At 47.4% G+C, this 26966-nt stretch overlaps 6 protein-coding genes across 6 annotated transcripts; 4 read left to right on the forward strand and 2 right to left on the reverse strand.

Annotated features, from left to right (window-relative positions):
* Nucleotides 1-3229: 3229 nt before the first annotated feature.
* Nucleotides 3230-7567, forward strand: PENARI_c077G00441 (uncharacterized protein; the record flags this gene model as incomplete). Its single annotated transcript, XM_022637669.1, has 9 exons — nt 3230-3539; nt 3593-3706; nt 5194-5300; nt 5351-5443; nt 6556-6684; nt 6754-6949; nt 7055-7120; nt 7176-7221; nt 7276-7567. The coding sequence occupies 9 exons, from the start codon at nt 3230-3232 to the stop codon at nt 7565-7567; spliced, it is 1353 nt and encodes a 450-aa protein (XP_022482472.1).
* An 820-nt stretch (nt 7568-8387) lies between these two features.
* Nucleotides 8388-10507, reverse strand: PENARI_c077G04647 (uncharacterized protein; the record flags this gene model as incomplete). The annotated part of the gene is made up of 6 exons (XM_022637670.1): nt 8388-8393; nt 8701-9130; nt 9188-9698; nt 9789-9898; nt 9953-10342; nt 10398-10507. 6 exons carry the CDS (start codon nt 10505-10507, stop codon nt 8388-8390), a joined length of 1557 nt encoding a protein of 518 aa, XP_022482475.1.
* Nucleotides 10508-11948: 1441 nt separating this feature from the next.
* On the forward strand, nt 11949-13581 carry PENARI_c077G07662 (uncharacterized protein; the record flags this gene model as incomplete). The annotated part of the gene is made up of 5 exons (XM_022637672.1): nt 11949-12000; nt 12057-12225; nt 12277-12369; nt 12421-12773; nt 12881-13581. 5 exons carry the CDS (start codon nt 11949-11951, stop codon nt 13579-13581), a joined length of 1368 nt encoding a protein of 455 aa, XP_022482471.1.
* A 3747-nt stretch (nt 13582-17328) lies between these two features.
* Nucleotides 17329-18438, forward strand: PENARI_c077G05015 (glycoside hydrolase family 43 protein; the record flags this gene model as incomplete). The annotated part of the gene is made up of 3 exons (XM_022637671.1): nt 17329-17652; nt 17716-17904; nt 17950-18438. The coding sequence occupies 3 exons, from the start codon at nt 17329-17331 to the stop codon at nt 18436-18438; spliced, it is 1002 nt and encodes a 333-aa protein (XP_022482473.1).
* A 1301-nt stretch (nt 18439-19739) lies between these two features.
* On the forward strand, nt 19740-24979 carry PENARI_c077G11892 (uncharacterized protein; the record flags this gene model as incomplete). The annotated part of the gene is made up of 2 exons (XM_022637674.1): nt 19740-20938; nt 21052-24979. The coding sequence occupies 2 exons, from the start codon at nt 19740-19742 to the stop codon at nt 24977-24979; spliced, it is 5127 nt and encodes a 1708-aa protein (XP_022482470.1).
* A 183-nt stretch (nt 24980-25162) lies between these two features.
* Nucleotides 25163-26266, reverse strand: PENARI_c077G10278 (uncharacterized protein; the record flags this gene model as incomplete). The annotated part of the gene is made up of 3 exons (XM_022637673.1): nt 25163-25462; nt 25513-25734; nt 25793-26266. 3 exons carry the CDS (start codon nt 26264-26266, stop codon nt 25163-25165), a joined length of 996 nt encoding a protein of 331 aa, XP_022482474.1.
* Nucleotides 26267-26966: the final 700 nt, after the last annotated feature.

Here is a 26966-nt window from a genome sequence, read left to right on the forward strand (position 1 = left end):
ATGAATTGGGAGAGAGTGATGAATTGGGAGAGAGTGATGAATTGGGAGAGAGTGATGAATTGGGAGAGAGTGATGAATTGGGAGAGAGTGATAAATTGGGAGAGAGTGATGAATTGGGAGAGAGTGATGAATTGGGAGAGAGTGGTGAAATTGAGGGACTGGTAAATTGAAAGTAGTCGACTGCAGGCGAATGTGATATTACTGATTACCAGCCTTCCGCAGCAAGCCCCAAATGATAGGGTACCTGTTGGGTTCCGTTCTTGATATTCACATCCCGTCAGTACCCCAAATGTGTAATGGTTTCTATAATTACAAGCTTCTAACAGCTTCTTTGCAGGGCTCAATAAGATTCTTTCACTCGGTGATGATTTAGTCAGGATTCTGTCTTAAGTAAAATGGTTTGAAGAAAAAGGGATTACTCGGTGATTAAAGCAGACGTATATTTTTACAAGGAAAAGGCATAGTTGGTTTAGGTATACCACCCTCGTGTGGGTGTTTAGACTTACTACACATATCAAATTCTTGACATCTTCGAGGCAACGGTTAATATTTTCTTCTCTAGTAACTTTGGTATATGCAACCCTATACGTCTAGTCACAATTGCTAAATGGCTTCGACTGTTTAGCAAAGTTAGGCCCTATTCGACGTAGCAGGAAGGTTAGGAGGGGTTACACTGCGTTTCTCTGTAGACATCTTCGCTAAACGATCGGAAGCGGGAAAAGCAGGAAAATCTATGTTCTTTTATGCCTAGTAAGTAGCTTGAATATCGAAAATGATCTTTGACTCACTACAATGGCACCTAAGCCACCGTGGCTATCATTAGACGTCGGACTGCCAAACTATGATACGTCAATACTTATATATATTTAGACTTGCTACCTACCCGCTTAGAGGATAATTGCACAGATAACTGCACACAGAACAAGCGTTCTTCGAATGACTTTTATTTTGAGTACATGTACATGAACAAGTATGCGGGAAAGTTAAGAAATGTAGGCGACTATAAGAGTTAGAGAGCGGGTAAACAACCCCTATATAGAAACACCAAAGACAAACCAAGCTGTAGAAGCTCCCTCAATATACATGCTTTATAAGGGTTCATAGGCGAGAGAGTTATACCGTTAGTGCCTCATTTTCATAAGATATACCTGAAGACAGCTTTTATAGCCAACTAAGCAACTAAAGGCTAGAATAAGTTGGTCTTGAATTTATATCACAAAATTTTCGTATACCGCAAGCTTGATGCTTCGTTCTATAAGCTCATCTGCTTTTAAGTCATTATAAGGGTCGTGGCATAAAAGTGCCTTGTAAATGCCTCTCCCTTCATAGTTAGATCTTGAGGTATTCTTGAGAGTCAACGATTCCAGATGATATCTGTTCTGGATAAAAACTTCCGTTCTTGTTTTACTAAACATGAAGGTTTAGCTCATCGGAGCTTGCGTTCTCTTTTATCACTAGGTAAAATAGCCGGAATAGCTGTTTCCATATGTTCTGTCCGAACTTGAACAAACAAGAGATTGATTCAATAATTGCATAGACTTTGACAAAATGCTGCCCCTACACTAAATGCTTGGCAAGCAACATTCAAGCTCTTGTTATAGTATGGATGGGTGGGTGGATGGTTTCATTTACCCTGACCCTCGCTTTTAGTTGATTTCCCAACTAGACCAAAATACAAATCCGTACCCAGCCTAGTGGGTTGTGGTTTAAAATCTAACGCTTTTGGCGATATGGTGGCTACCACTATGATGTATATACACGATTGTCTCCACGGTATTGTTCCGAACTTCCTGCAGTGAACTTTGAGTCTCACCGGTGAAGGCCTGTCTTGGTTCAATTTGACCTGTGAAAAGGCTGGGGTATTCCATTACCCCGGACCGTAGTGTCTCTCCACGGAGACTTGATGATGGTTATTGTTGTGCCGGCGTCGGGACTCGAATCTAATGCCCGCAGGATGAAAAATGACCAGTTCGTCATCGTGCAGGTTGTAACAACATGAACGGTACTGTATGCTCTCTCAGAGTATGAATAGGAGACTTAATTTATATTCATATTCCTTTCGGAGCCCTAATGTAGACGCTGCGCTCGATGCCGTACGGATGTGAGTAGTCGCGGTCTCCGTTAGGAGATATCGCCCAAAAGTGTTTTGTTAGCTGTTATTATTGTCTCTCGGATTCTTAAAGGGGCGCTGAGTGCTAATTCGGACGCAGTTCTGTTCTTTGTTAGCTAGCTAAAGATCGAAGTGAACCACATAGAGAAATAAGTCACCACTTTTTCATGTATTCGGCCAATGGAGATATCAATGACTCTGTATTTCATTACCCCTATTTCTCACTATTTATGGGCGCTGGCCAATCAAAGCTCACTGTACTCTATACCGTCAGAATCACGACACATGCATAGAGACCTCTCTCAACATTGGTGTCATAGATGGTTCTTCAATCAATCGATTAATCATCTCGTTTTTGATTCCCTCGGTACAATTACACAATACGAATTTCCTGTGATCCAACCCTTCATAATTGCCGCGCTGGTGGTTTCGCCGATAAAAATATCGAGGGGCTCCGAGGGGTAGGCCCACTTTGCCTACTTGGGGAAAGTGGTATCCGCTGTGACCGCCCACAACCTGTGTGGATTTAAGCGACTCACGTGTTATTGGATCGCCCCGCAGGAGACGAACCTCGATCTTGTCTACTCTTTCCCATGCAACCATGGTCTTAACAGTTGCAGTAGCCGGCGCGACTGGCGCCGTAGGAAGAACAATTGTGGAACAGATCCTGAATGAGAATAAATATTCCGTGATGGCTCTAACACGAAGGGTATGTCCTAATAAAGAAACCCCCCTAATTCCTCAAGAGTGCATACCCATTGAGAATTTGACAAAGGAACACGTCGAGTCACCAGTCAGCAACGTACAATATGTACAAGTAGACTATGATGATCGCTCGGCACTTGTGCAACAACTAGAGCGCCATACAGTACAGACGGTGATCTGTGCTATTGGTATGTTGGGAGATGAATGCTCCCAAGCCCAGCTCAATTTAATCAAAGCTGCCGACCAGGCAAACTCAGTACAAAGGTTCATAACGAGCGAGTTTGGCTATTTTACACGTGAAGAGTATCAACTCCCTTGGCTTCCCCTGGGCTATACCCCGGATGCTCTTTTTGTAACCGCTGCTTACACACCGGCAGGAGAAGGCATATTGACCCAGGACTCGACTGGTTCTTGATGGCTGCAGAACTTCTCAAGAATAGCAAGTTGACCTATACCCGCCCTGTTTGTGGCGCATTCATGGATTTCCTAGGAATGCCGTACGCCCGATCAAATATCCCCCCAATGAACATTGTCATTGATGTTCACAATCGAGAAGCCTGCATTCCGGGGGATGGAAATACCCCTATAACCATGATTTACAGCTATGATGCTGCAACCTTAGTTGCCAAGCTGTTAGATGTCGACGAATGGTCTGAATTCAGCTTTTGCAACGGGGATGATACCACTTTGAGTGAGGTCTTGAGAATAGCAGAGGAAACCCGCGGTAGGTACCTCTTTCTCGCACGATATGCAGTTTATTCTAACTATGATATGAAGGCGAAAAGTTTAAAGTCACCTATTTGAAGGCCGAGGACATCGACAAAGGCAACATTCCTATATTGAAGATTTCAGAAGGGAGTGGCATTCAGCCAAATGAACAGCTAGACTACAGTATATTCGGGTATCAACTCTACCTTGCAAGAGGCTTTCAGTTACCAGTCGAAGGGCGAATTGGGAATAGATTCCCAGGCTTCAAACCCAGGACTGTCCGGGAATTCTTGGAATCGACTTGGAGAGGTCATGTATAGTCTGACGGAAACTCCCCCGAATCAACGATTCCTATCATTGTGTTATACGAACATTGATGTTGTTTCAGATGCTCTGCTACAAGATTACGTGCGTAGAGCAGTTGGAAAACGTAGCACCTCCAGAAACAGGAGCATGGTGAAAATTGAGGGCCATCAAAAGTAGTCGCAATGTAAATAGTATTATGGGATAAAGTGCTTCTTTAGGTATGGTCTGAGCGTAGACTGAGTGCTCAATAGATGACTCTGAGCAGTCTTAAAGTAACTATACCAGTGAGCGGTCAGTAAGCATCCAATCAGACTTAGTGAGCGATCATTGGGCTTCACTAATTCATCACGTGATTGGTCTGAGCTGTCGCAATTACCTTACGAATACTGCATGAAACCGCTATAGATGATCCGTGGGCATAGCTTGTGTAGCTAGAATGGACCCATAAATGGCGAGAAATAGGGGTAATGGAAATGCAGAGTCATTTACATCTCCAATTGGCCGGATACAGTACAAATCGTGACATGAGCACTGAGCCCGGACTAAAAAACTATATAGTGAGCCTGATTCTGAGCGCCCTCATAAAAACGGCGGCAGCTAAGATAGGAAAGCCCCGCCTAGCAGAGGAAATCAAGTACGTATAGCTACACATGTATGTGACAGTATGTCTTAGGATTCGCAATTGAGAAATGGGTCTATTAAGTTTTTATTAGTAGATAGAATACTATTCATCTCTAGGGCATTAATCGTTACACGGCTAAAGCCATTCACCATTCTTAATTCATCACTCTCTCACCTATAGAACGCGTATCCCGACCATGGCCATGGTGTATCTAGTGTGAGACAGGTGGGTTATTCCCCATTACACTCGTAATGGACTTGTATGCCCTGCATCTGAAGCGGGGATTTTAAACATGAAAGCATTTGACCGATCGGAAAAGATAACCACAAGCCCCCTATTCCCTGAGGGTTTGAGCATCGCACTGCAATGCCTATCCTATGGTTTCCTTCAGTATGGGGCAAAAAGTGGGTCAGGGGTGTGATGCCCATTTCGTTTCAAGGTAGGGTGCTTATAAATAGTGGATTGATAACTAACTTAACTAATTCAACGCGTTCGGATGACCTAATTCACCACCGAGCTGCGCACCCCAGAACACCGTAGTAAATGGGATATTTATAACTCGATATTTCAACAAGCATAAGTTTATTTGGTTTAAATACTCGTATGCAGCTATTTATACACATAGTAAATAATAAGATTAATGTAAATATAACCTAGAAAGATAGTTGGTTGCATTAGCAGCCAGTAGCTCTCAGAGAGTACAATCCGTGTTATCTTCTAATCTATCTTGAGTTAATCGTAGCTATCAAAGACAGTATGCAGGAACCTAAAACTACGGGCAAGTACCTCGAAGGCATTCAAAGAGCCATGCGGAAATATGATGCAGAGCTCAGAGAAATCAATCAGTTTGTAAGCATTCCGATTCTAACGTGCCACAAACAATGTTCTGACCACCGTAGATCTGGACAAATTACGAGCTTGCTTTTGAGAAGTGCAAAGCGCACAACAGAATCTGTGCTACGTCTGAAAGCCTTGAGGCTGAAGGATATCAGGTTCGGCGGAGTCCCTATAAGTTAGAAACTTCTTTCTTGATTGGGTATACTCATGGCTCTGGAGGCAGAGTAGTGGCGTTCAATGCCGAATATGATGGGTTCCGGGGAATTGGACATGGATGTGGCCATAATCCGATAGCAACGAGCGCCATCGCAGCAATCTTGTCTACTTGCGAAACTTTGTAGCACCGATGCACCAAAGGGCACGGTTTCACCGTCCGTCTTCTAGGCACCCCTTCCGAAGAGGGAGGAGGTGGAAAGATCCACATGATAAAGAAAGGCGCATAGAAGGATGTATTTGCTTGCCTCATGCTGCATCCTATGTCTCCTCCGCCTGGGGATGACACGTTCCTCAGTATAGAATGAAACTAGGGAGAATTTGAAGCATAAGCTTTAAGGAGTCAAGCGTTCAAATATGTTGTCATATTGAGGTAAAGAATTATTACCCCTCGATTGATCATCCTGACCTAAAGTGTATGGATCGTACTAGAAGCTTTAATGCAAAATTAATAACGCTGGTTCCGGGCATTGAAAATCTTAGTGCGCTACTTTATGATAGCCGGGGAAATCAAGATCGACGCGACGAACCGGGCAGATACTACCTACACAGGTGAACATGTTGGGGGTGCGCGCGCGCGCGCTGACAGACGTAGAATATATGGATATTTATTTATGAAAGTCGAGTATAGCTTAGCATCTAGAATTGCAGTTTTTCAATTGCAACTAGGGAGCATTCGAAGCCCAGATGATAGGGTGTCAACCGTCTAATAAATTGTGATGTTGGGGTATCAAAGAGTAGCGTAATGGAAATTAGGAATTGAACGCTAAATCGGCCGCAAGTCTGGCGGCGGTTCCTTCCCAATGGCCGCCCCCAGGAAGGCGGGGCGAGACCCACAAATTCGCCCAGAGTATTCGCCGATCTCCAGTGCTATTACATTTTTGATGGTTCAAATGTGTCATAAAACTGCTTTTTCTTCTGCGAATGGTCATAACAACCTCGGGCGTTCCAATTGATTCGGGTCTGTCCGGGTCCATCAATTAGGAAAGGAATCGTATATAATGTCTTTCACTTAAAGAACGAAGAAAAGTTAGGAAATTAGGATTTGTGATAGATTCGCCGAGGCCTCATTGCCAATATACTGATGTTATCCGAGGAAATGTCAACCGTGAAGGAAAATGAGTCAATGGTCCCGAAACCAGCACAATCCACCATGAAGCCCGGAGCTTATCTCGCAAACCCCGTAAGAGCCTTGAATTACGTTGGGTTTGGAGCCAGGGTACGTACTAACATGCTATCTTCGTCGGAATAGGCGCCTTTGGCGATGGGTGGTTTTGCTACCACTTTTTTATCCCTGTCTTTGGCCATGATGAACTTCCGTGGGGTATTCACGCAAACAATCTTCATGGGTGATCTTTGCTTCGTTGCTGGAATTGGTCTACTTATTTCCGCACAGTGGGAGATGGTCCGAGGGAATACATTCTCTTACACGGTTCTTTCTGCATATGGTTTGTCTCAAGAAACATTACTTTTGGTATGGCTTGGCTAATCGGCATCTCATCGTTAAGCATTATTTTATGGCGGGTACGGAGTAATTTTGATTCCCTCATTAGGCATCGCTGATGCGTATGGCGGTTACACCGCGGAATATCACAATGCGCTCGGATTCTTTGTTTTAAGTAAGTAGCATGTTTTTGTTGTGTCTTATATTCTTTCTCTGATATTTCCCTCTAGTCTGGGCAGTTTTCAATCTCTTTTTCCTGCTGGCCAGCTGCGCTCTGTGAGTTCGTTCAATCTACATACTCCTAATACGAAAGCTGATATTCCCGAACAGGAACATTGTTTACATTATTTTGTTCCTCGGACTTGAGCTGTGTCTCATTCTCGATGCTGCATCCAGCTTTGCGTTGGGCGACGGGTTGGTTGAAACCAGTGCGAATCTTATCACCGCTGCTGGTGCATTCGGGTTCATTGCCAGCTTAGCTGGATACTATTGCGTCCTACAATCCCTCTGTGAAGACTCTCTGCCATTTTCTGTTCCGATGGGTGACACTTCCAGAGCTTGGAAGCGTTGGTGTAGAAAGACACCCCCCAAAAGCGTGAAGAGCGAAGGAGACATGGCGTGAAAGCAAATCTTCGTACTTGAAAAGCTCATACGGATTATTCTTTAATCAACCTATAAGTTTTCGTTTTCAATTCATCAAACTTTCCCGTGTCAGTGATAGCAACATATTATCCCAACTACTTCTCCTGGTTGCAGATATCGAATGCAAAGCAGAGGTTCATCACCTTACCTACCAAATCATTTTTAGGTGCGGAAATCAACGTTCAATTTACGCTGAGACGCGATCTTATGCATTCGAATGGTAAAAGTGCACTATCCACGGGGGATGGCCTACTCAGGGCTGACTCTAGGTTAGGGACTCATGACGGCTTGCAACGTGGCGACAGTACACCAAGCTCAAGCCATGGGATGAACCATCTCGGACTAGCTCGAGTTACGGGGATGTTCGTGGGTCATAGGCCAATTATCTATATATCAACAACTTAAACCCAAAGACCAAAATGGGGCTTTTCAGGTCGGAACATACATTGGCAACGGAGTAAGCAGTGTTTGCATAGTTTAGTTCCTAACAAACAAGCGGCCGCCAGTTCCTTTGTTTTTCGGACTTCCAATCGCGGCGCGCTAGTTCCTTCGACCTTACGCTTCTGTACAGAAAGAAGTCTCCTTTTATTCCGCTGACAAACAGAGGCCGTTTAAAGATTGGACCTATCAGGTGCTGGATGGTCCATATCGCATATATACGGCGAATTTTTAATTGTAAACGCACTTCATCCAAATATTTAGCAAATGTGCCTAGAACCCGAAAATCGTCAGTGTAAGGTCCATCTATAAAATCATAAGCAGACGCAATGCATTAATTGCTAAGTAAAGATCCGAGGGCCTTAAAGCTAATAGTAAAAAGGGAGGAAAGGCGTTAGATTTCGACTATACTTTTAGAAATTATTTCTCTTCAGGTGCTAGCGAGGTAGCAGCTACGGCGAGAACAACTAAAGTACAACCGGATGTTATTTCTTTTAAACTAAAGAAGAGAAATATTACTAACCGTTGCGCTTAGTTATCCCTTACATCTGGGGACGGTAGAGTTATTGCTAATGCAGCCAGAGATTCAGCGTCGCGTTCTGACAATTCAACATCCTGCGATACTCCGCTGCCTACCAACTCGTATATATCAGGCCTACCTCTTATCGCACTTACTCCGGACTCAGAATGCAACTGGTAAATCTGGGTATCGTTTCCTGAGAGTTCCCCATGCGTTATTGGAGGCATGGTAAACACGCTTCCGTCCGTATTCTTGGAACTAAGTTCTGAGAAACTATGAGACTCGGGCGACTTAATAATGCTTGGTTCAGGTTCGTTTCCAGCATCCTGATGCCGCCAGGGAAAGAAGAAGAACGCAGTTAAGGCGATCAGCGCGACAGCAGACACTGCACCGATTACAATGCCGATGATGGCACCGGTGCTGAGAGAAGAGCCGCCTGAAGAGTCATGGGAAGAGAGCGACGTTGGGTTTTTGTTTGAATTCGCGTCCTTGGGAGAAATAGTGGCGATGTCCTCTTCCACGCCTTCATCCCAAGTGCACTGCGAGACGTTGAAAACACGCCGCTCATAATCGGCTGAGAGATATCTAACGCACCAGTCAGTATACTTTCAACTTCTTCCCAAAGGCACGTAAGGGGCGTACGCTTCTTGGAGGAACGTCCTGCCCAGTGTGTATTGTGACTCGTTCGCGGCACGCTTGAGAGGGAAGTAGTAGCTCGAATTCTCAACCAATGGATACTCTGCCCGGAGGTCAAACGCCTCATAGGGAAGAGTAATCATAGCCGTGTCACCACCTTCTAAAACGTCAGATAGTCGGAAGGATATATTTGCGTTTGACTCGAGAAGTGCAGATTGATGGGAGTCGTTGACGAGATATAGACCAGTGGTGTTGCCCAGCGAGAGACCAAAGGCAGACTCAAAAGCGTCCACAGCGTCGTCTGGGAGCCAAATGTTGGGATCTGTGGAGTCCATGAATATGTTAATCGGTGAGGATAAGAGAGACCTTTCGTTCTCTCCGCTGTAGGTTATGGCTTGAAGGGCCACAACCAGGTCGCGTGTGATGTCGTCCGCCATTGTGAACGTGACTGAGTTTTCGATGAAGCGAGACGTGTCGTAGCCGGAGAAAATCAGTTGGCCATAGACCTTCTTGAGGCCTTAGGGTATCCATTAGTTATCTAGTTCGAGAATGAATCTTTTAGCGGTCGGATTAGGTACTTACGGTACATAGCTCCAGAAACTCTAACTCAAGCTGGGGATAACGTTATTCTCCTTCAACGATGTGACGTATGATGGGGAAGAGAAGTTTCCCAATGAGCTAAAGTTCAACGGCTGCGTGTTGATACCGAAGATTCCTCTAGGAGTGAGTTAGCAGGCCGCGGAAGTAGTACCAATCGAAATGCCTCCTTACAAATAGAAGGGATACGCCGTAGCAATACCGCCGATTGTCTGATTATCGAGTGTATGTCCTTCGGCTCCGTCGACAAGACCGATCCCAAGGGTATCCAGGCCAAACAGAGCTGGCTGCTGATATCCAAGGTTCGCTTCGAGCCCGACTCCGCCACCGTTGATTGCGAAGGTCCCTAATTGATTCCACATCGATGACTCGTTCGGGCTGAACATACTACCTCCCGAAACAGCGCAATCCGATGGGACTTTTCCCATCACTGCCTCCGAGCAGCCATATTCCGATAGGACAACCAGAGTCTCAGGGGCGGCTGTAGAGACAAAGACTCGTGCGTCCTGTCGTGGGCTGCCAATTCGAACGTTGAAGCTACTCCATGGTCCGTCATTAACCTCGCTAGGAGCTACGTTAGTAACAGACATCTAATTAACTACTTACGGGTGACACTTACAAATACTGGCTGGGCGGAATCACAAGAGCTGAAGGAGACGCGCGACACGCCGTCATCAAAGACAGCACAAATCCTGCCACAGGTATGAAAGAATGCAGACCGAAACCCATATTCGAGCTGTAGTGAGGACACTCCTCTGAATGACAGCTCAGAAAAGGTGTTCCTGGAGGGCGGTGGGCTTGATCAGCGAGCCAAACCGTGGGCGGACTGTCGAAGTCGTGTTCGACGATTTGTAAGTTAATAATGGTAGCAAAGCTACGATTCATTTATTCTATTTAGCGTAAGTCTTAGCAACTAACACACTAACCCAACTAACTAACACCATTCCACACACCGCGTGGAGTCTCCGTTGTAACTCAGGTCAATCCTCATCGAACTCTTAACGATCCCGGCGCCTAGCTGTGCGGATGAATACGATTCAAATACCGGGAAAGGGGGCAAATGCCGACTGCAGTCAGACTTACGAGAATAGGTAAAACCGGCGTCGCACAGCCTCAGACCAGCCGAGGGGGCTTTACGCTATATGCTATCAAAAAATATGTGCCGTAGCGGCGGCCAATGTATCAAAGTCCTATTAACCTATTGGAGCGTAACTAGTATCGTAATGGCTATGCAGGCGCTTCTTTCCGGTTGAGGCAAGAACTCGTGTCCCGTACGCCTGATCATGCTCCAGTACAAGAAAGAGACTGGTTCTCAAAAAGTGGAAGCACCAGACCATTACATGTAAGCCAAACCCTTAAACCCGGGAGTACAAATGAGAAATTCAATGCCAGCAATGCATTGAATACAAAAATGAGCGCGTGGCCGTAGCGCGGGTCGGGTTTAGGGCGATCTATATTTGAGAGTGAGAGGTCAATAAGAGACTTGTTCGTGCCTTTGTCTCCTTCCTTTTTGCAAAATGATCAGGATTCCGAGAATGGAAAATGTCTACATAGACCACCCTACAGCATAATCATTGGTCCAGATCATCGGCTTATGTCCGAAGCCTTTTTGAAATTTCAATCTGGAGCGTATCCACCTCCACGGATACCCCGGGGCTGCATTGCAGGCACATCTAGGTACTGTAAAATACCAATATTATGCGCGGCAGACTTTATATCGAATAGTTTATCAATAATCGAATCACTTTAGAACTGATATGTCTTTTGTTCTTCTCGAGTATACGGAGTTCCTGTGCGTTATTTTTAAGACAGCGGCCAACATGTTGCAACCCCGGCCCGAGCCCAGACACGCCTTGACAACTGCACTAAAACATTTTTGGCGTGCCATTACTCCTTTTTATTGAGGTATGGTCACGGCACCACTGCACTAGGTTTTACTTGGTGCAGCTGCACTTGGCAAGGCTTATCCGAAGCGAAGCTAGGCAAGATGGCACGGTGCCTTGCTCCGTTCCGGAGTCTTCCAGGTCATCAATGGCTTGCCTCTGGGCTCTGCGCTCTGGCAATTAAATAAAACCCTCGGCGGCCAAGTCACAATTTCCTACGTGTAAGCCTTTGATTTTCGTTCCAGTCACTCCTTAGCTTGTTTGTGCCTCGCATCCCGTTCGCGATAATGTTATGTCTCAGTTTGCTCGCCTTCTGGGCGACGAACTCGTATGGTGTAGGTAGGGGAAGGCCAATGACGGTCTCGCCCGGTGCCAATGCACTAACAACTCCCCAGCTATTGTTATTCCCGCTTTCAACAGCTCGACCACCGCTACGAGGACTGTCAGTGTGCCATCAACCATTACTACAGGACCGGCCACAACCAACCCAGTCGCCATCAACACATGCTCGTACTACAATAAAACCGAGTCGCGGACACTATGGGACAATCCATGGTGCAGCATGTGAGATTGAGTCGCCGTCATGTTTACACCTGCAGTTCTAACTTGCCTTAGGTATGCTGGAACGGTTGACTTGGTCTACTGGCCTACCAACGACAACTACTCATACCCATCAACTTTCTACGACGACAAAATTGATTACACATAGTACGTGATTGAATCTAAGTTTACGCACAAGCTCTTGTTAATGAGGGACAGTTCGTCGCCGTCGGTGTACATGGTTGTCAACACGTTATATGGCTGGAATCCTTGCGGCTTGTTGGGGCCTTCGACCAGCAGAGAGGTCTTCGCCTTTGACCTGACTGAGGTGTCCACGCTTGTTCCATACACTCAATCGACGGCGACCACCCGACGAGGTACTAGACAGCTCTACCTTAGCGATTTGGGCACACACTGCACGGGCTCGTACAATCAGACGGAACTTGCGACGCAACTACACCCAATGAAAGACGACGATACCCGGTGCAACCCCTTCCTGGTCGTTCCTGCAGCTGTCAAGAGATATGGACACCCGTACTGGCTTCACTGCAACGTCGCGAACAACAAGTTTGGTCTGTTTGACCCTCCATATGCGATCCCTCCAGTCATTGACTTAGTGCCCACGGAGCCCACGACGACAACCGCTGTTGTCGAGGCCTCAAACTCTGAGACCCCACAGCCGCCCACTCTGCGTCCACCAAGGCGACGGCTCCTAGTGGACCGGAGAACACTGAGCCTGCTGCTACCACCACCGACCTAGACAATACCGGTTCCAGTGATGCCACCCCACAGAAGACCGACTCTGCTACTGCCGATCCAGAGAGCACCATTGCCAATGATGCCAGCACCTCGGCCGGTGGAGATACTGTTGTTGCCAAGCCAGGAAATACCGAAACTGCTGCAGCCAACCCCAGCGATTTCACAGATGCGCCAGTAGATGATGGGAACCCTCAGCCAGCTGCTGCTACCAACATAGCGCACGAAACCGTGACGGGAGTGGAGGCCCAGTTTGACACGGCCGCCTACTCCGATGGCGTTGTGTCGACAGCCTCGGAGCAGGTGGTCAGTCTCGGAGCAGACGGTCTTAAGGTCGTGGACCCCGACACCGGAAAATCCTCTACCTACGGTAGCACGGTGCCTACTACTAAAGTCGTCTACGGCGGTCAAACGTTGACTCTGGGAGGCCCGGCTGTAACGGTTACCAATGTCGTCGTCGTATCTCCTGGTCCCGCGAACCTAGCCAGCGCTACTGACGCTGCAGGCTCGGGCCCCAACACGCCCATTGCAACCCCTTCTACGGTGCCGGACTCGTCAGCGAACAGGATTTATGGAGGCGTTGTTGGGCTGCTTCTGGCCCTCATGACTTCTATCTGGGTGTAGATAATGCAGCAATCTGCGATGTATGGGATGCAGCTCTTGAATTCCACCACCTATTTTTGGTTCACACTCACCCCACCTCTCTGCAAAGGCATTATCTCATAGTGGTAACAAAATTTAGGATATACTGACGCCAGTCAGAAACTTCTTGTTATACCCTTCCATCTCTTCTCGCGATAATTGATCCGGCGGCTAAAGTGGAATTATTAAGTTGAATTTTTTTCCTTAGCATAAAATTACTACTAGGTTTCAGGACTGTAAGCCTCAGTTCAAGTGCTATGGCTTTCCTGCAATGTTCCCGTCTAGTGTCAGGGACCAAAGGGTGCGATTAGACATCGCCAAAGCCTGCCCAAAACCCAACCCGCCCACGGAACTGGTTCTAGATGAGCGGGACAAGCGAGATGAGGGTAGAGACGGTATAGCGGAATAAGCCGTAAACCCATACAATATGACCCCTCATAAGTTGACAGTATTTACTCCATTTTTGGGCGGTAAGCTCCTTCCTGCGGCATTGGGGCATTCTTTCCTCATTAAGGGCCCCATTGCAGTAGTAAGGGTTTGCATCTGGTGATTTTCGGCCTATTGTTAGGCAACGTTGCGAGGCACGCCGCTCCACAGCACTTGTCTATTGGTGACCCAGTCGTCGGACAAAAACTGTAAATTATCGGAACTACTTTGTCAGGTGTTAAATACTGGCTAATGATTTTAACGAGGGTGTCTTGTGTCGAGTTCGGGCCGTGAAGTCGCTAGATAAGACTTTCCTAAGCGTCCATCAAATTGGGTTCGCAGGTTTTATTCAAAGTGTTAATTAAAAATGTGAGAATTCTATTTATCTGGCTGCTGTGACAATATATATAGTTAATATAAATGCGACTAAGCCCGTGACATCATACAGAGCAACTTAAATAGTTATGCTTAAGTGGCAAAGATAAGAACTCGGCATTATCTCTAATCAGAATCGTATAGGCGCGACCGAAGTTAAATACATTAGCCCTCATTGATAATCTCTAAGCCTCCGCTTATAACGTATTCTATCATCGTCTACTTTAAGCTAGATCATGTCGCCGAAAACATTAAGATCAGCCAATTTTTTCAAAAGGGGTTTTACGGGACATTGAACGCGATAAGGTGGACAACGTTGTCGGAAAAGGAATTTAAATATTAAGGGGGGATGAACTCCTACGGCGGGAATTCTACCTCTTAAGGGCGATTGGCTTTTCATGACCCTGCTATAAGGACTTCTGTCGAGATCATATGACCTAGTTGGTCATGTGACCCTGCATAGTCCTAAGAGTAGTTAGATAGTTTGTAGGGTCGGAGCTTGTCTCCTTCCCCGTCCGTCTCTCAACCAATAAACTATCGTTATTGTTTGTTTCTCTCCCCCTATCAAGAGGTTATGACCCCTCTGCTCAACTTTTGAGGCTATTCACATCGCACCAAGCTTTGTGGACCTAATCTAGGGCCGCTAAGTAAGCCGTGCGTGTCGACGGTGGGTCTAATCAACCTACTAGAAGTACATGCCCTTAGTCTCGTGTCACACAAATCCCATATCCTTCCTTTCAAACATGTCAAAGAAGCTTGTTCGAATCCAATAGCCTAATTGTGGCTCAATACTACACCAGACGCGGGATTCAGTGTCCCGGTTATGATCCTAGTCACCCTCTTCGAGAACCCCACCTGATTCCTTTGCTTTAATCTAGGCACAATTCGAATGCGGCTGCAGATAGAAAAATCGAAAACTCACATCCCTGTTGAGCAAGTGTGCGATGGAGTTCATCCGCTCGAATAAGTACTTTCTCAAGCCGGGCTAGCATAGTATCGTTCTCCTGCCCTGCCTCGCGCCTCGATAAGCTAATAGTGGGATTGGTCTAAAGTACGAGCATGATGTTTTTGCAATAACGGAAATGAGTTTATAATAGAGTGATAATCGCGTTATATGCACCCCACGACACGTCGAGTTCTGAAGATGTTTCGCGGCTGCTAGCAGTTGGATAAAGGTGCGGAAGACTGCAGTATATTATAGCAGGACTTACACGAAATTGCTTTTCAGCGGATACAATATCCACACCGTTGATATACCTAAATAGTATAATATCAGATCAGATCAAATGCCTAGGTCGAGCTTCCATTGGACTTGAAAAACTCGCTTCAGTCGTAATCTATCTAAAGACCAGGAGAACCGGTCATTTCCGGATAGAGTAGGGTGTAAAGCACACGCAATCTGACTCGCAATAAGTGCCGGAGCATCATTTCCACTGTCTGTGGATTTGTCTACTAGAGCAGTCCAGGACGAGTTGTTGTCGGAGTTCTGCCCTAAGCGTTGCACATTCAGCCGGATGACCCCGGAACCGTACGGATACAAGCATTTTCATGTCTCTCAGATGTCGGAAATCAGGCATGATGTAGGAAAGAAGAAAAGTTGAGCAAGATCAGGCAGCGGAAACCGTCGCCTCCTGCTAGTCGGCCGCGTCGCCTCGCCAAACTTTAAACCCCTAAGCGCTATGTATAAAGGCAGGGTAAGGGATGCCCTAGTTAATCAAAGCTGCAATTACTAACCTTGCCGCCAATAGGCACATTCTAAGAACCCCTTATTCCTAATAGAAACATTATAGAGGATATAGAAGCTTAGGAAATTAACGGACAGCCTCCAAAATTTCTTAATATTGATCAAACCCCAAGTTCTCTACAAGTAGATGTAGTTAGATTATTCTAGCACACATCAACGTATATCGAGTTCAATTTCAATTAATTCATGGATGATAAAATATATTTACTGGTCTATATTCTATGTAGTCGCCATTCATTGATCATATGCATTAATGATAGCTGGTCCCGTTTCAAGGAATACTATCAAGACTTCATACCAAGCATGAGCCACTACATCGTACATGATATCAGCCATCCAATTTTGCAAAAGATCTCCATGAGGAACTTGTTGTTCAATTCTGATCAACCAATTCTCGTATTCAATGCTTCCAACAAGGATAATAATTGCAGCAGTCCCCACTGCAAATGCGCCCACCAATTTCGTAAGATACGAGACCTTTCACAAGTCAAAGATTGTATATTGCTTCTCAATAACCTCCAGTGGCTCAATTCCCGAAGGGACAGCGCACTTAACAAGTCGCTCACGAGCCAAATCGAGGACACTAGCTTGGCTAAGGCCTGCAAGAATTGTATGGTCCGACAGGGGTGGGTAACAAGCTGTGGTGTGCCTTGCTGATTCATCCAGAGAACGAAAAGGTTCATGGAGCCAGCTTCGGTCATGGAGAGATGGTGTTAATCACCGTGATTGAACTTCGGAACATTTTACCGAGAGCGGCTTAGTGAATCATCCCCGGAACCCCATGGTAGCATCCATGGATGACTTGAGACATCCCATGTGCGCCAAGTCGCCATATTGGTAGAATTACGTCATTTCCGCAGTCTTGGCAGGATATTTTACATGTAACCGTGAAACCATAAAAACTCTCTCGAAGAGTGAGATCAACCCCGCGAAAATCCTTCCGGGAATTGATCTACCTGCGTGACTATTTTGGATATTTACCGGCGGGTTTGGAGTCACCCAAATTACCCCGGGCGATACGGGAATTAACCGAAGTGAATTTTCATCAATTGCCTTCAGGACCATACAACAGCGGATTTTGAGAAGATAGTATAAAAGGAACCAACTCGCATAAGAAGCCTGCTACTTCCCTTTCATCAGAGAAACATCTCAAACAATCAATCCGTTCAATAGAACAACCCAAAATGAAAGGGTTCACCTACCTCTCTACCGCCTTACTGGCCTCTCTGCCTGCCCTTGCTATCCCAACGGAATCAACCCTACAGAAAAAAGCAGCACCAAGCAATGTCGGCTACCTGGCCGTCACCTGGAAGACTGCGGACAATAGCGTGTATTTTGCCCTCAGCGACAACGATGACGCTCTAGATTTCAAGCCTATCAATGGCGACAAACCGATTGTGAAGCCTACGCTTGGGACAAAGGCCGTTCGGGACACATCTATCATTGTCGGACAAGGTGACAATGCTGGAAAGTACTATATTCTAGGTACTGATTTGAACATTGCCACGGTACGTCCTAGTCCAGCTTTCGTATAAGCAACATTCGTGGAAACGGTTACTAATGGAACATAGACTTCTTGGGCGGCTAGCACTCGCACCGGATCCCGCGGAATATTCGTCTGGGAGAGCACAGATTTGGTCACTTGGACAAATGAGCGGCTAGTGACAGTTGAGGATAAAACGGCTGGCATGGCCTGGGCTCCCGATGCGTTCTGGGATGCCTCAAAGAGAAAATACTTTGTTCACTGGGCTGCGCAATTGGTAAGTCAAATCTTTCTTCTAGCATTACGCCACTAAAAAGCCCAGTACGCTGAAGATGACACCGGTCACACCGGTGCTCCTACCCTAAACACTAGTATGCGGTATGCCTACACCAGCGACTTCAAGACTTTTACCGCACCGAAGACATATGTGTCACTCGGCGACGCCCCTGTAATTGATATGTCGCTCCTCCAGGATGGTAACGCGCTCAAGCGATTCTACGTTACGGGAGGCGGCCCAGTGGAACAGACCAGCACCAACGGACTTTTCGGGGATTGGACTACGGTTGACGGAGCAATTGCGGATAGCGATGGCTTTGAAGCGCCGTATGCATTCTGGGATAACGTGGACATTCACCGGGCGTATCTTCTCTGTGACAAGGTGGGCAGTGGCGCTGGAATTCACGCGTGGACGTCGAGCAATGGGCATGCTGATTCATTTGCCGTGGACAACACCCACAACTTAGCTTTCATGCGGCATCTGTCAGTGCTGTCAGTGAACCAGAAGCAGTTTGACGCATTGTCAGCGTTTTAAAGGTGAAGTGTGAAAGAAGTGGTGTCAAGGATCTCGTTTATTGAGGATACTCTCGGCTAGCTGCTACATGTAGCCTAATATAGCAAATCTTTCTGGGCCATAGAGCTGATTGGAGCTTCTGTGCAGTTCAGCCCTTTTTGGTGTGAGTCGGCAGTAGACTTCTCCACGACCCAATTGGACCCGGACCTAACCTAACCCAACCTAGCTTTGGGTTGGGTTTTAGGGCCAAACCTTGGACCTAAGTTGGGTTTTAGGTCTAACTGGGTAACCCAATAAAACCCCTAGGTACCCAATTGGGTAACAAAAGTTACAAATATGCTAAGATTTTATAGCTTTATAACCTATGTATTGTCGAGCTGTAATTTTGAGTATTTTAGTTATATCCTTTCTCTAATTTTTCTGCTAGACTTTAAATATCAATAGAATAGATTATAATTCAATTTATTGTTGTATATACCACAATTTCACTAATAAGTCTTAAATATAGGGGACTGATATAGACACCCCCCTTTGGATGCTAACACCCCCCCGTCTGGATCCTTAGGCATCAACTTTTTTCTGCCGGCAGTATTTCCTACTAGCACTATCGATCTCGAGGTACTTCTATTTACTATGTAGCCCCCTCGCAAAATTAAGTCACCTTTGTACTCTACCACCTATATGCTAAAAGCACCGCGCTAATCCGAAATAGGAAATTAATAATATTTTCGAAAACTCTGTAGAAATAAAGGAATATAGCTATTCTAGGTCAAATTTCTTAAAGAATTGCATAAGAATGGTGAAGAAATTGAGTAATTTATATTATATTAGCTATTTATAGAGCCCCCTAGCGCTTCCTAAGGCGATTAGACTAGAAATCCTCGTCCTAGGATGCCTATAAAGCTATTCCCGACCCCTAGGATTGTAACGGAGTCCTCAGGAATCATGCACAGAGTCCTCAGGAATCATGCACAGAGTCCTCAGGAATCATGCACAGAGTCCTCAGGAATCATGCACAGAGTCCTCAGGAATCATGCACAGATCTCTCGCACTGTCAGAGGATCAACATCATACAGGTGTCGACACGTCAGCGCTTCCTCACCGCAACGCTGATCTCCCATGTTAAATAGTGCACTCCAGGAGAACCCAGAGGTTCTCCAAGGATCAGTCTCTGTATTCCTCCAATATACTACTTGCTTCCCAGGCATCTTCGTCTTACCTAGTTGACAGGCTCTATCCTGCAAATACTAGAACCCCTTTCTTTACAATTCTGATCCTTCTTCTTCAACTACCTAAGATTGAAGATGCCTCCCAAAGCAACAATGACTACCCGATCGTCGGTCGCTCGGGGATCGCCAGCGAACCCACACCGAACCGACACCGAGTCCATTGTTCCTCCCGCCACTATCTACGACGGAAGTAGCAGCCCGGAGAACAATTCTCAGGACCGGACTTCCCAACTTAGCGAGCACCTCGCTGAGGTCGAACGCCTCGAAACCCTTCATGCGTTGCTTACCCGAAAGAAGGAACTCGAGGAAGCAATCGGCCAAATAACCGAGAAATCGTTGTCGGATCGCCATCGACGCTCTTCCTCTACATCATCTGATCGAGGACGAGCTTCCGGAGAAATCAAAATCGAAGTTGCAATTTTTAAAGCACACTACAGTATACAACAACGCCAAACCTGGCTCAATGACCTCCAAGACATGTTCGCAGGCGCACCCCGCAAATATGGATCGGACGAGAGAAAGATCCTTGGTGCCACCAACTGCATGAGTTCTGACTGTCGCGAAAGATGGCGACACTATGTCGAAGAGAAGGCGGAGCCCCAGCGAACCGCTTACAAAACGACATGGGAACTATTCGAGAAATGGACTCTTACGTTACTACACAATTCGGCCACACTACAAGCCGACATCGCTACCTCTTTACAAGAGGCCCGGCAAGGTCCGAATCAAAGTCCAAGCGATTTTAATTCCTACCTCCTCTCGCTCGAAAGACATTTCGAAGCACCGTCGGAGGATCAACGGGCACTTAACTTCTTCACTAAGTTACAGCTTCGCCTCCGATCACGTATCCAGAATGCTATGCTTCATTTGCCTAAAAATCGGGACGAGATGGTATCGACAGCGATGCACTATTGGAACCTCATTCAAACGGAGTCGGGAACAAAGGACTACCCTCCCCGCTCAACAAACAAAAGACATCACTCCCCTGACCAACAGGGATATCGAAAACGGACTAACTTCAACGGGCCATCCTCCAACTTTGGTCGGGGCCGAGGATGGAACCGTGGAAGCTTCCGAGGACGAGGTGGTGACCGAAACCCAAACACTAAACCATATTCAAACCGGCGTGAATTCGGCGCAAAGCCGCATGATCGCCAGCGAAACGATAATACAACTCCACAAAAACCATACAGCTGTTTCACCTGCGGGTCAACAGACCACTGGAAGGACCAGTGCCCCCAAAATTCGACTAAGGTTCAGTCGGCACCAGCGCATTCGGGAAAAGCCAGAGGGTCGGTGTAGAAGCCGGGACACCGACCCCTCAAGATAAAATTGGGACCACAAGCCGCCTATATATCCCAATTACCGTACGGGGCGACATCGAAACGCATGCGGATCTCGATAGCGGAGCCGAGGTTGACATCGTCAGTCATCAATTTGCTCAGCAATACGGACTCCGTCGCGCACCACTCACCGGCGTCATTATCTCAGCTATCAATCGAAGGTCAACACCTACTTATGGGGTGTGGATAGTCCCTATCACGGCGACCGACTCGCGGGGGACTACTCGCACCTTCGAAAGGCGTTGTCTAGCTATCGATCGAGACCCTCGCCTCGAAGGAAGCCCGGTTCTCCTATCTATGACAACGGTGCGAGATGAACACGTCGACTTTTCGCCACATAAACGCCAGTGGTGGTATGTCGCACCGTCATACTCGATAGCCACCCCATATCAATTTGTAAAGGAATGCCGGAACCACGCGTACGTGTATGCGGTGGTAAAGCTTCCTGAGGAAGTGTGGCTTCCAGGAGACAACCAAGAATACCCCGCCTCACGTGAGGAGGGTCTCCCTAGCGAATTACTAGCGTACCGCGACGTATTCGCTCCCGAAAATGCCAAGACCCTACCACCTCAGAAAGCAACAGACCATACTATCGAGCTAAAAGACGGCGAAACGCCGCCGTATGGCCCAATTTACCCTCTCTCTCAGACAGAACTTCGAGAGCTTCGGTCCTACCTAGATGAAAACCTTGACAATGGTCGGATCCGACCCTCGAAAAGTCCAGCAGGGGCCCCTATCCTATTTGTTCCAAAGAAGGATGGCAGTCTACGTCTCTGTGTAGACTATCGGGGATTAAATAAGGTCTCAGTCAAAAACCGGTATCCCCTTCCTCTCATCTCGGAGATCCTCGATCGACTCGCTGGCGCGCAGTTCTTTAGCAAAATTGATATACAAGATGCGTACTATCGGATCAGGATCCGTGAAGGAGAAGAGTGGAAAACAGCCTTTCGCACTCGCTATGGCCATTTCGAGTATACAGTCATGCCGTTTGGTCTTACGAATGCACCAGCCACTTTTCAGAATTATATTCACACGGCGTTAAGAGGGCTTCTCGATGTCGTTTGTGTGGCGTATCTCGATGATATCCTGATCTTCTCGCCGGACCGCGAGGCCCACACAGAGCATATTTGTCAAGTGCTACAGAGGTTACGACAGGCACAGCTATACGCGAAACCTGCAAAATGCACCTTCTACCAAGACCAGGTTGAATTCCTAGGATTCGTGGTGTCTAGGAATGGCATATCAATGGATAGACAGCGCGTCGACGCTATCGCTTCATGGGAAATCCCAAAAAGCTACCATGAAATCCAAGTATTCCTAGGATTCTGCAACTTTTATCGACGATTTATCCAAGGGTATAGCCTGATTGCATTACCTCTAACCTCCCTGCTTCGAGGAAGTAAGAATGGCAAGAAGCCTGGTAATGTCTTGCTCTCCGACGAAGAAACGCAAGCGTTTCACCGGCTTCTCAATGCATTCCAAGAAGCCCCAGTGCTCCAGCATTTTGATCCACAAAAACGGATCCGTATCGAATCTGATGCATCAAACCTTGGGATGGCTGGAATCCTCTCGCAGCCAGACGCTAGCGGGACATGGCACCCCGTAGCGTACTGGTCAAAGAAATTTATTGGCGCGGAGCTCCGTTATGCGACGCCAGATCAAGAGCTTTTCGCTATCGTTTATTCGTTTAAACAATGGAGGCACTACCTAGAGGGTAGCAAGTATCCCGTCGAGGTGCTTTCAGACCATGCTAATCTCCAGACATTTATGAAGCAGCCTAAGCTTAACGGCAGACAGGCAAGGTGGCTTATGTTTTTAACTCCGTTCGAGTTCACTATAAAGCATCGCGCTGGGAAGACCAATCCCGCGGATGGCTTATCAAGGAAACCAAATGCCAGTCGGGTTGCGCCCGCAGCTGAACTTACGACCCCGATCCAAGAGCGCTTCGCTAGCGATCAGGGGGTGAATGTACAGCAAATTGCTGTCAAAGAAATGAATACCGGTCAGGATGTGCCTGCAACCAAGGCCAGCCAGGATGTGCCTACGACTGAGCTTAGCGAGCCCGGGACGCCGGAGCTTAGCAAGAAGAGAGATAGCCGTCGAGCATCTCTGCACCGTCGAGTGCTGATACGCCGTCGAGCGTCTATTAAGGGAGAGAAACGCCGTCGAGCTTCTCTGTACCATCGAGTACCTCTGCGCTACCCAGCGTACCGCCGTCGTGCGTCCCGTGAAAAAGTCGTTAGTCACCGCTGCATGGTTTTGCCCCTAGTCTTAGAAGAAGACGCCATGACAGTTCGCACCGCTGAGGGAGATCGTGCGATCACCCAGCGGGAGGTTGAGCGCGCCTGTGTGGTTGAACAAGTCTACGGGCTAGACGCCACGACAGAATTGAAGACCTTAATTGGGCGAATACAGGGTGAGGACCCTGAGGCAAGGCGTCGAATCGTCGGAGTCTCAGAGGCAAGGCGTGGAAACGTCGGAGTCTCACAAGCCAAGCGTGGGACCACGGGTTGGTCAGTTCAGGAATTGAACTCCACGACTGATTTAAAGTCCCAGATCGGACAGGAACAGGGCGGAGACCCAGAGACCCGCCGTCGTATCACCGACGTTAAGCTAGAAAAGCGCGGGAACCATGGATGGCTAGTCGACCATGAAGGCCTCCTTAGATACCAAAATAGGTTGTACATCCCCATAAGAAATGGCCTACGTCAGAAACTGCTAAATATCTACCATGATGATCCACTCGCAGGACATTTCGGTCGAACTCGCACCACCGAGTTACTAAAACGCAAATTCCATTGGGTTAACTTGCAAAAGGACGTGGCCCAATACGTCAAAGAATGCGCAGTATGCCAAGGGGCAGCCACACCAAGGCATCGACCTTATGGCGAACTACAGTCGCTACCGATTCCCCAGCGACCCTTCAGCGATCTAGCAATGGACTTTATCACCCACTTGCCACAGACAATTTACAAGGACAACACCGTCGACGCGATCTTAGTTATCGTGGATAGATTTTCAAAATACGCCGTCTTCCTACCCGTTTCATCTACAATTGATGCTGTGCAACTAGCTGAATTGTTTCACCAAGAAATCGAACTCCGATTTGGCCCGCCAAATAGCATAGTTTCAGACCGAGGATCAGTCTTTACTAGCAAATTCTGGTCTAAACTCTGCTACCAAAGCCATGTCAAATTGAGATTTTCGACAGCGTTTCACCCGCAGACCGACGGCCAAACGGAAAGGATGAACCAAGTACTCGAGAGCTACCTTCGATGCTTCGTCAATACGGAACAAACCAATTGGCCAGTCCTCCTCCCTACAGCCCAATTTGCCACCAATAATGCTATAAACTCAACCACAGGGTTTACACCTTTCAAAGCACTTTACGGTTATGACCCAAACTTCCAATTGCGCGCCGAGGACGGCGCTTCCAGGGAGGAAGTCCCAGCAACTACAGCACGACTAGAAAAGTTGCAAAAGCTACGAGAAAGGCTTCAAGAAGCATGGCGAAAAGCAAGCGAATCGCAGGCGAAACACTACAATAAACGCCACGAACCTATACAGTTCCGAAGGGGACAATTAGTTGCACTATCAACCCGCAATCTCCGAATAAAGAACCCATCAAGAAAACTTGCCCCAAACTTCATTGGACCTTTCCGGATCCTTGACAAAGTTGGAAAGCAGGCGTACCGGCTAGCATTACCCGAGCAATACTCTCGTCTACACAATGTCTTCCCTGTCTCTTTACTCCAAGAATGGCATCAGCGAAACGATAGTGAAACCCTACCTATGCCAGAGCTAGAAGATGATGATGAGTGGGAGGTTGAGGAGGTCCGGGGTGAAAAGAAGTTCCAGAATGAACTACACTACTTGGTTAAATGGAAAGGATGGCCCTCCGAGTACAATCAATGGGTACCACTCTCGGACATGGGGAATGCTAGAGGTATTATCGCAAAGTTCCAGAAGCAAAAGAAAAGGTCGAATTGATTGAATTATCCTGGGGAAACATCGATCCGACCACAAAACACTAGCGAAAATACAGCAAGACAACTAGCTCACCCTAGCTACCCGCCATATCCACAAAACCGGAGAAAACACAAAAACTATCCTCGAAAGGATAAACAGCAAAAGACCCTCCTACGAGCCAACGAAACACTAGCAACCCGACGACTAAACAAGGTAGTCCTCAACGGGGAAATCCTTGACCACATCTGCCTCAAGCTGGTCGTACTGGGGGTTAGAGAGGTTATCGTACTTCTCCTGGCTAGCCACAATCTCAACAACAGCGGAACGAAAAGTTCGCACAGCAAAAGCCCAAGCATGGTAACCATCATCCGAAAGACGTGCACCGGGGTAAGTCGAAGCTTCAGCGACGAGACGGCGAAGCGACGACATACCGACAGTGACAGGGATTGGCTGGAGCAATCCACGACGGTTGTGGACAACTGCTTCGTAGGACTTGGCGATGTCCTACCGAACAGTTAGCAAAACGCTAGAGAAACAACAACAGAACACCGTACCTTCGCTGGCTTCTTATCTGAAGCAATGCCAAACTGCTTACGGTGACCATCTAAGAGGACGTTGAAACCGGCGAGCAGGGCCTGAACAGCCTGGACCAGGTCACCAAAGACAGCATTGTCCAAATCGAAAACTTCGTTATCGTCCTCATTGTCCCAGAAAGGCTTGGCCCAGTCGAGAATGCACTGGAGACGCATCGCATCACCAAGGATACCTTCGTTTACCTACAGAGAAACGCTGGTTAGCCGCTATCATAACACCATGCTTATTGGAAACACTCACAGGCTCGCAATTCTTATTGCGGCTGGCGCACTGACGGCATCTCTTCGACGACAAGCCGTCGTCCCAGCAGGGGATCACTGGTGGTCCACTGGTGTCCCAGTTCTCCAAGAAAGTCCGGAAACAGTGCATGCACCACGCCACATGGCGGAGATAGGCGACAGGGCGAAGGGGGCGGTTCTTCTTCCTGACTCCACCGGTAAGGGCACGGCGGAGACCAGCAAGAGAAGTGGGTCCACTGGGGGTGGGAGTGCTGGGAGCGCTGGGAGTAGGAGTCTCGGAACCAGTGATCACCGAGCGAGCTGCTGGCGAGAATTCAGGTGCACTAGAGGTTTCCTCCTGCTCATCGTCCGAGCTGGAAATCACACTCTCAACCTCAGATGGAGTGGGCGAACGACTGGGAGGAGCTGGGGCTGCTGGGGCCTTGCCACGACCTCGGCCACGGCCACGACCACGACCTGTTCCGCGGGGAGGCATGATGATCAGCGCACAGCAGTTAGATCGCTACTGAAACGACGGCAAAACAACAGCGAGTCAGCAACGTGTCGTCAGACTTAGACATGGGAATGGTCATCACACTTACCTGAAGATATGACAGCCAGAATCTGGAGAAACACCAGAGAAACGACAGCGACGTGAGAACGTGTCGCTGTTGTGGAAAATGATGAGGGAAAAGGAAAACTGAAAGGTAAACAACAGGGGATTTATACCCATGAGGATGAATTCACAACAAAGCCCTGTAACCCTGAACAAACAAACGCAGAAACAAACACGTCGAAGACGCTTTGTTTCACGCAGTTTCACTGTGTTAAAGAAGCTTTGTTTACCACAACAAAGCGCACCACCCATACAAACAAACCCCTGCACCCCAACTAGGAAATCATGAGGTTTTCCAGCCCTATCAAATTCCTGCCTCAGGCCCCAATTTTCCTGCCTGCAACCGTCTATCCTTACACTATCGTTTCCCCATCGCCTTCCTGTCTTCCCGCAATTACTATTTCTCCTGCAAGAACTAGCTACCTTTTCCCACTGGGTTTTTAATGGGCTACGCTCTGCAGACTTCACCACGGGTGCGGACACCCGTACTGGACGGGGGGATAATTGTAACGGAGTCCTCAGGAATCATGCACAGAGTCCTCAGGAATCATGCACAGAGTCCTCAGGAATCATGCACAGA

The sequence above is a fragment of the Penicillium arizonense genome, assembly GCF_001773325.1.
Source record: "Penicillium arizonense strain CBS 141311 chromosome Unknown PENARI_contig077, whole genome shotgun sequence".
Taxonomy (NCBI): domain Eukaryota; kingdom Fungi; phylum Ascomycota; class Eurotiomycetes; order Eurotiales; family Aspergillaceae; genus Penicillium; species Penicillium arizonense.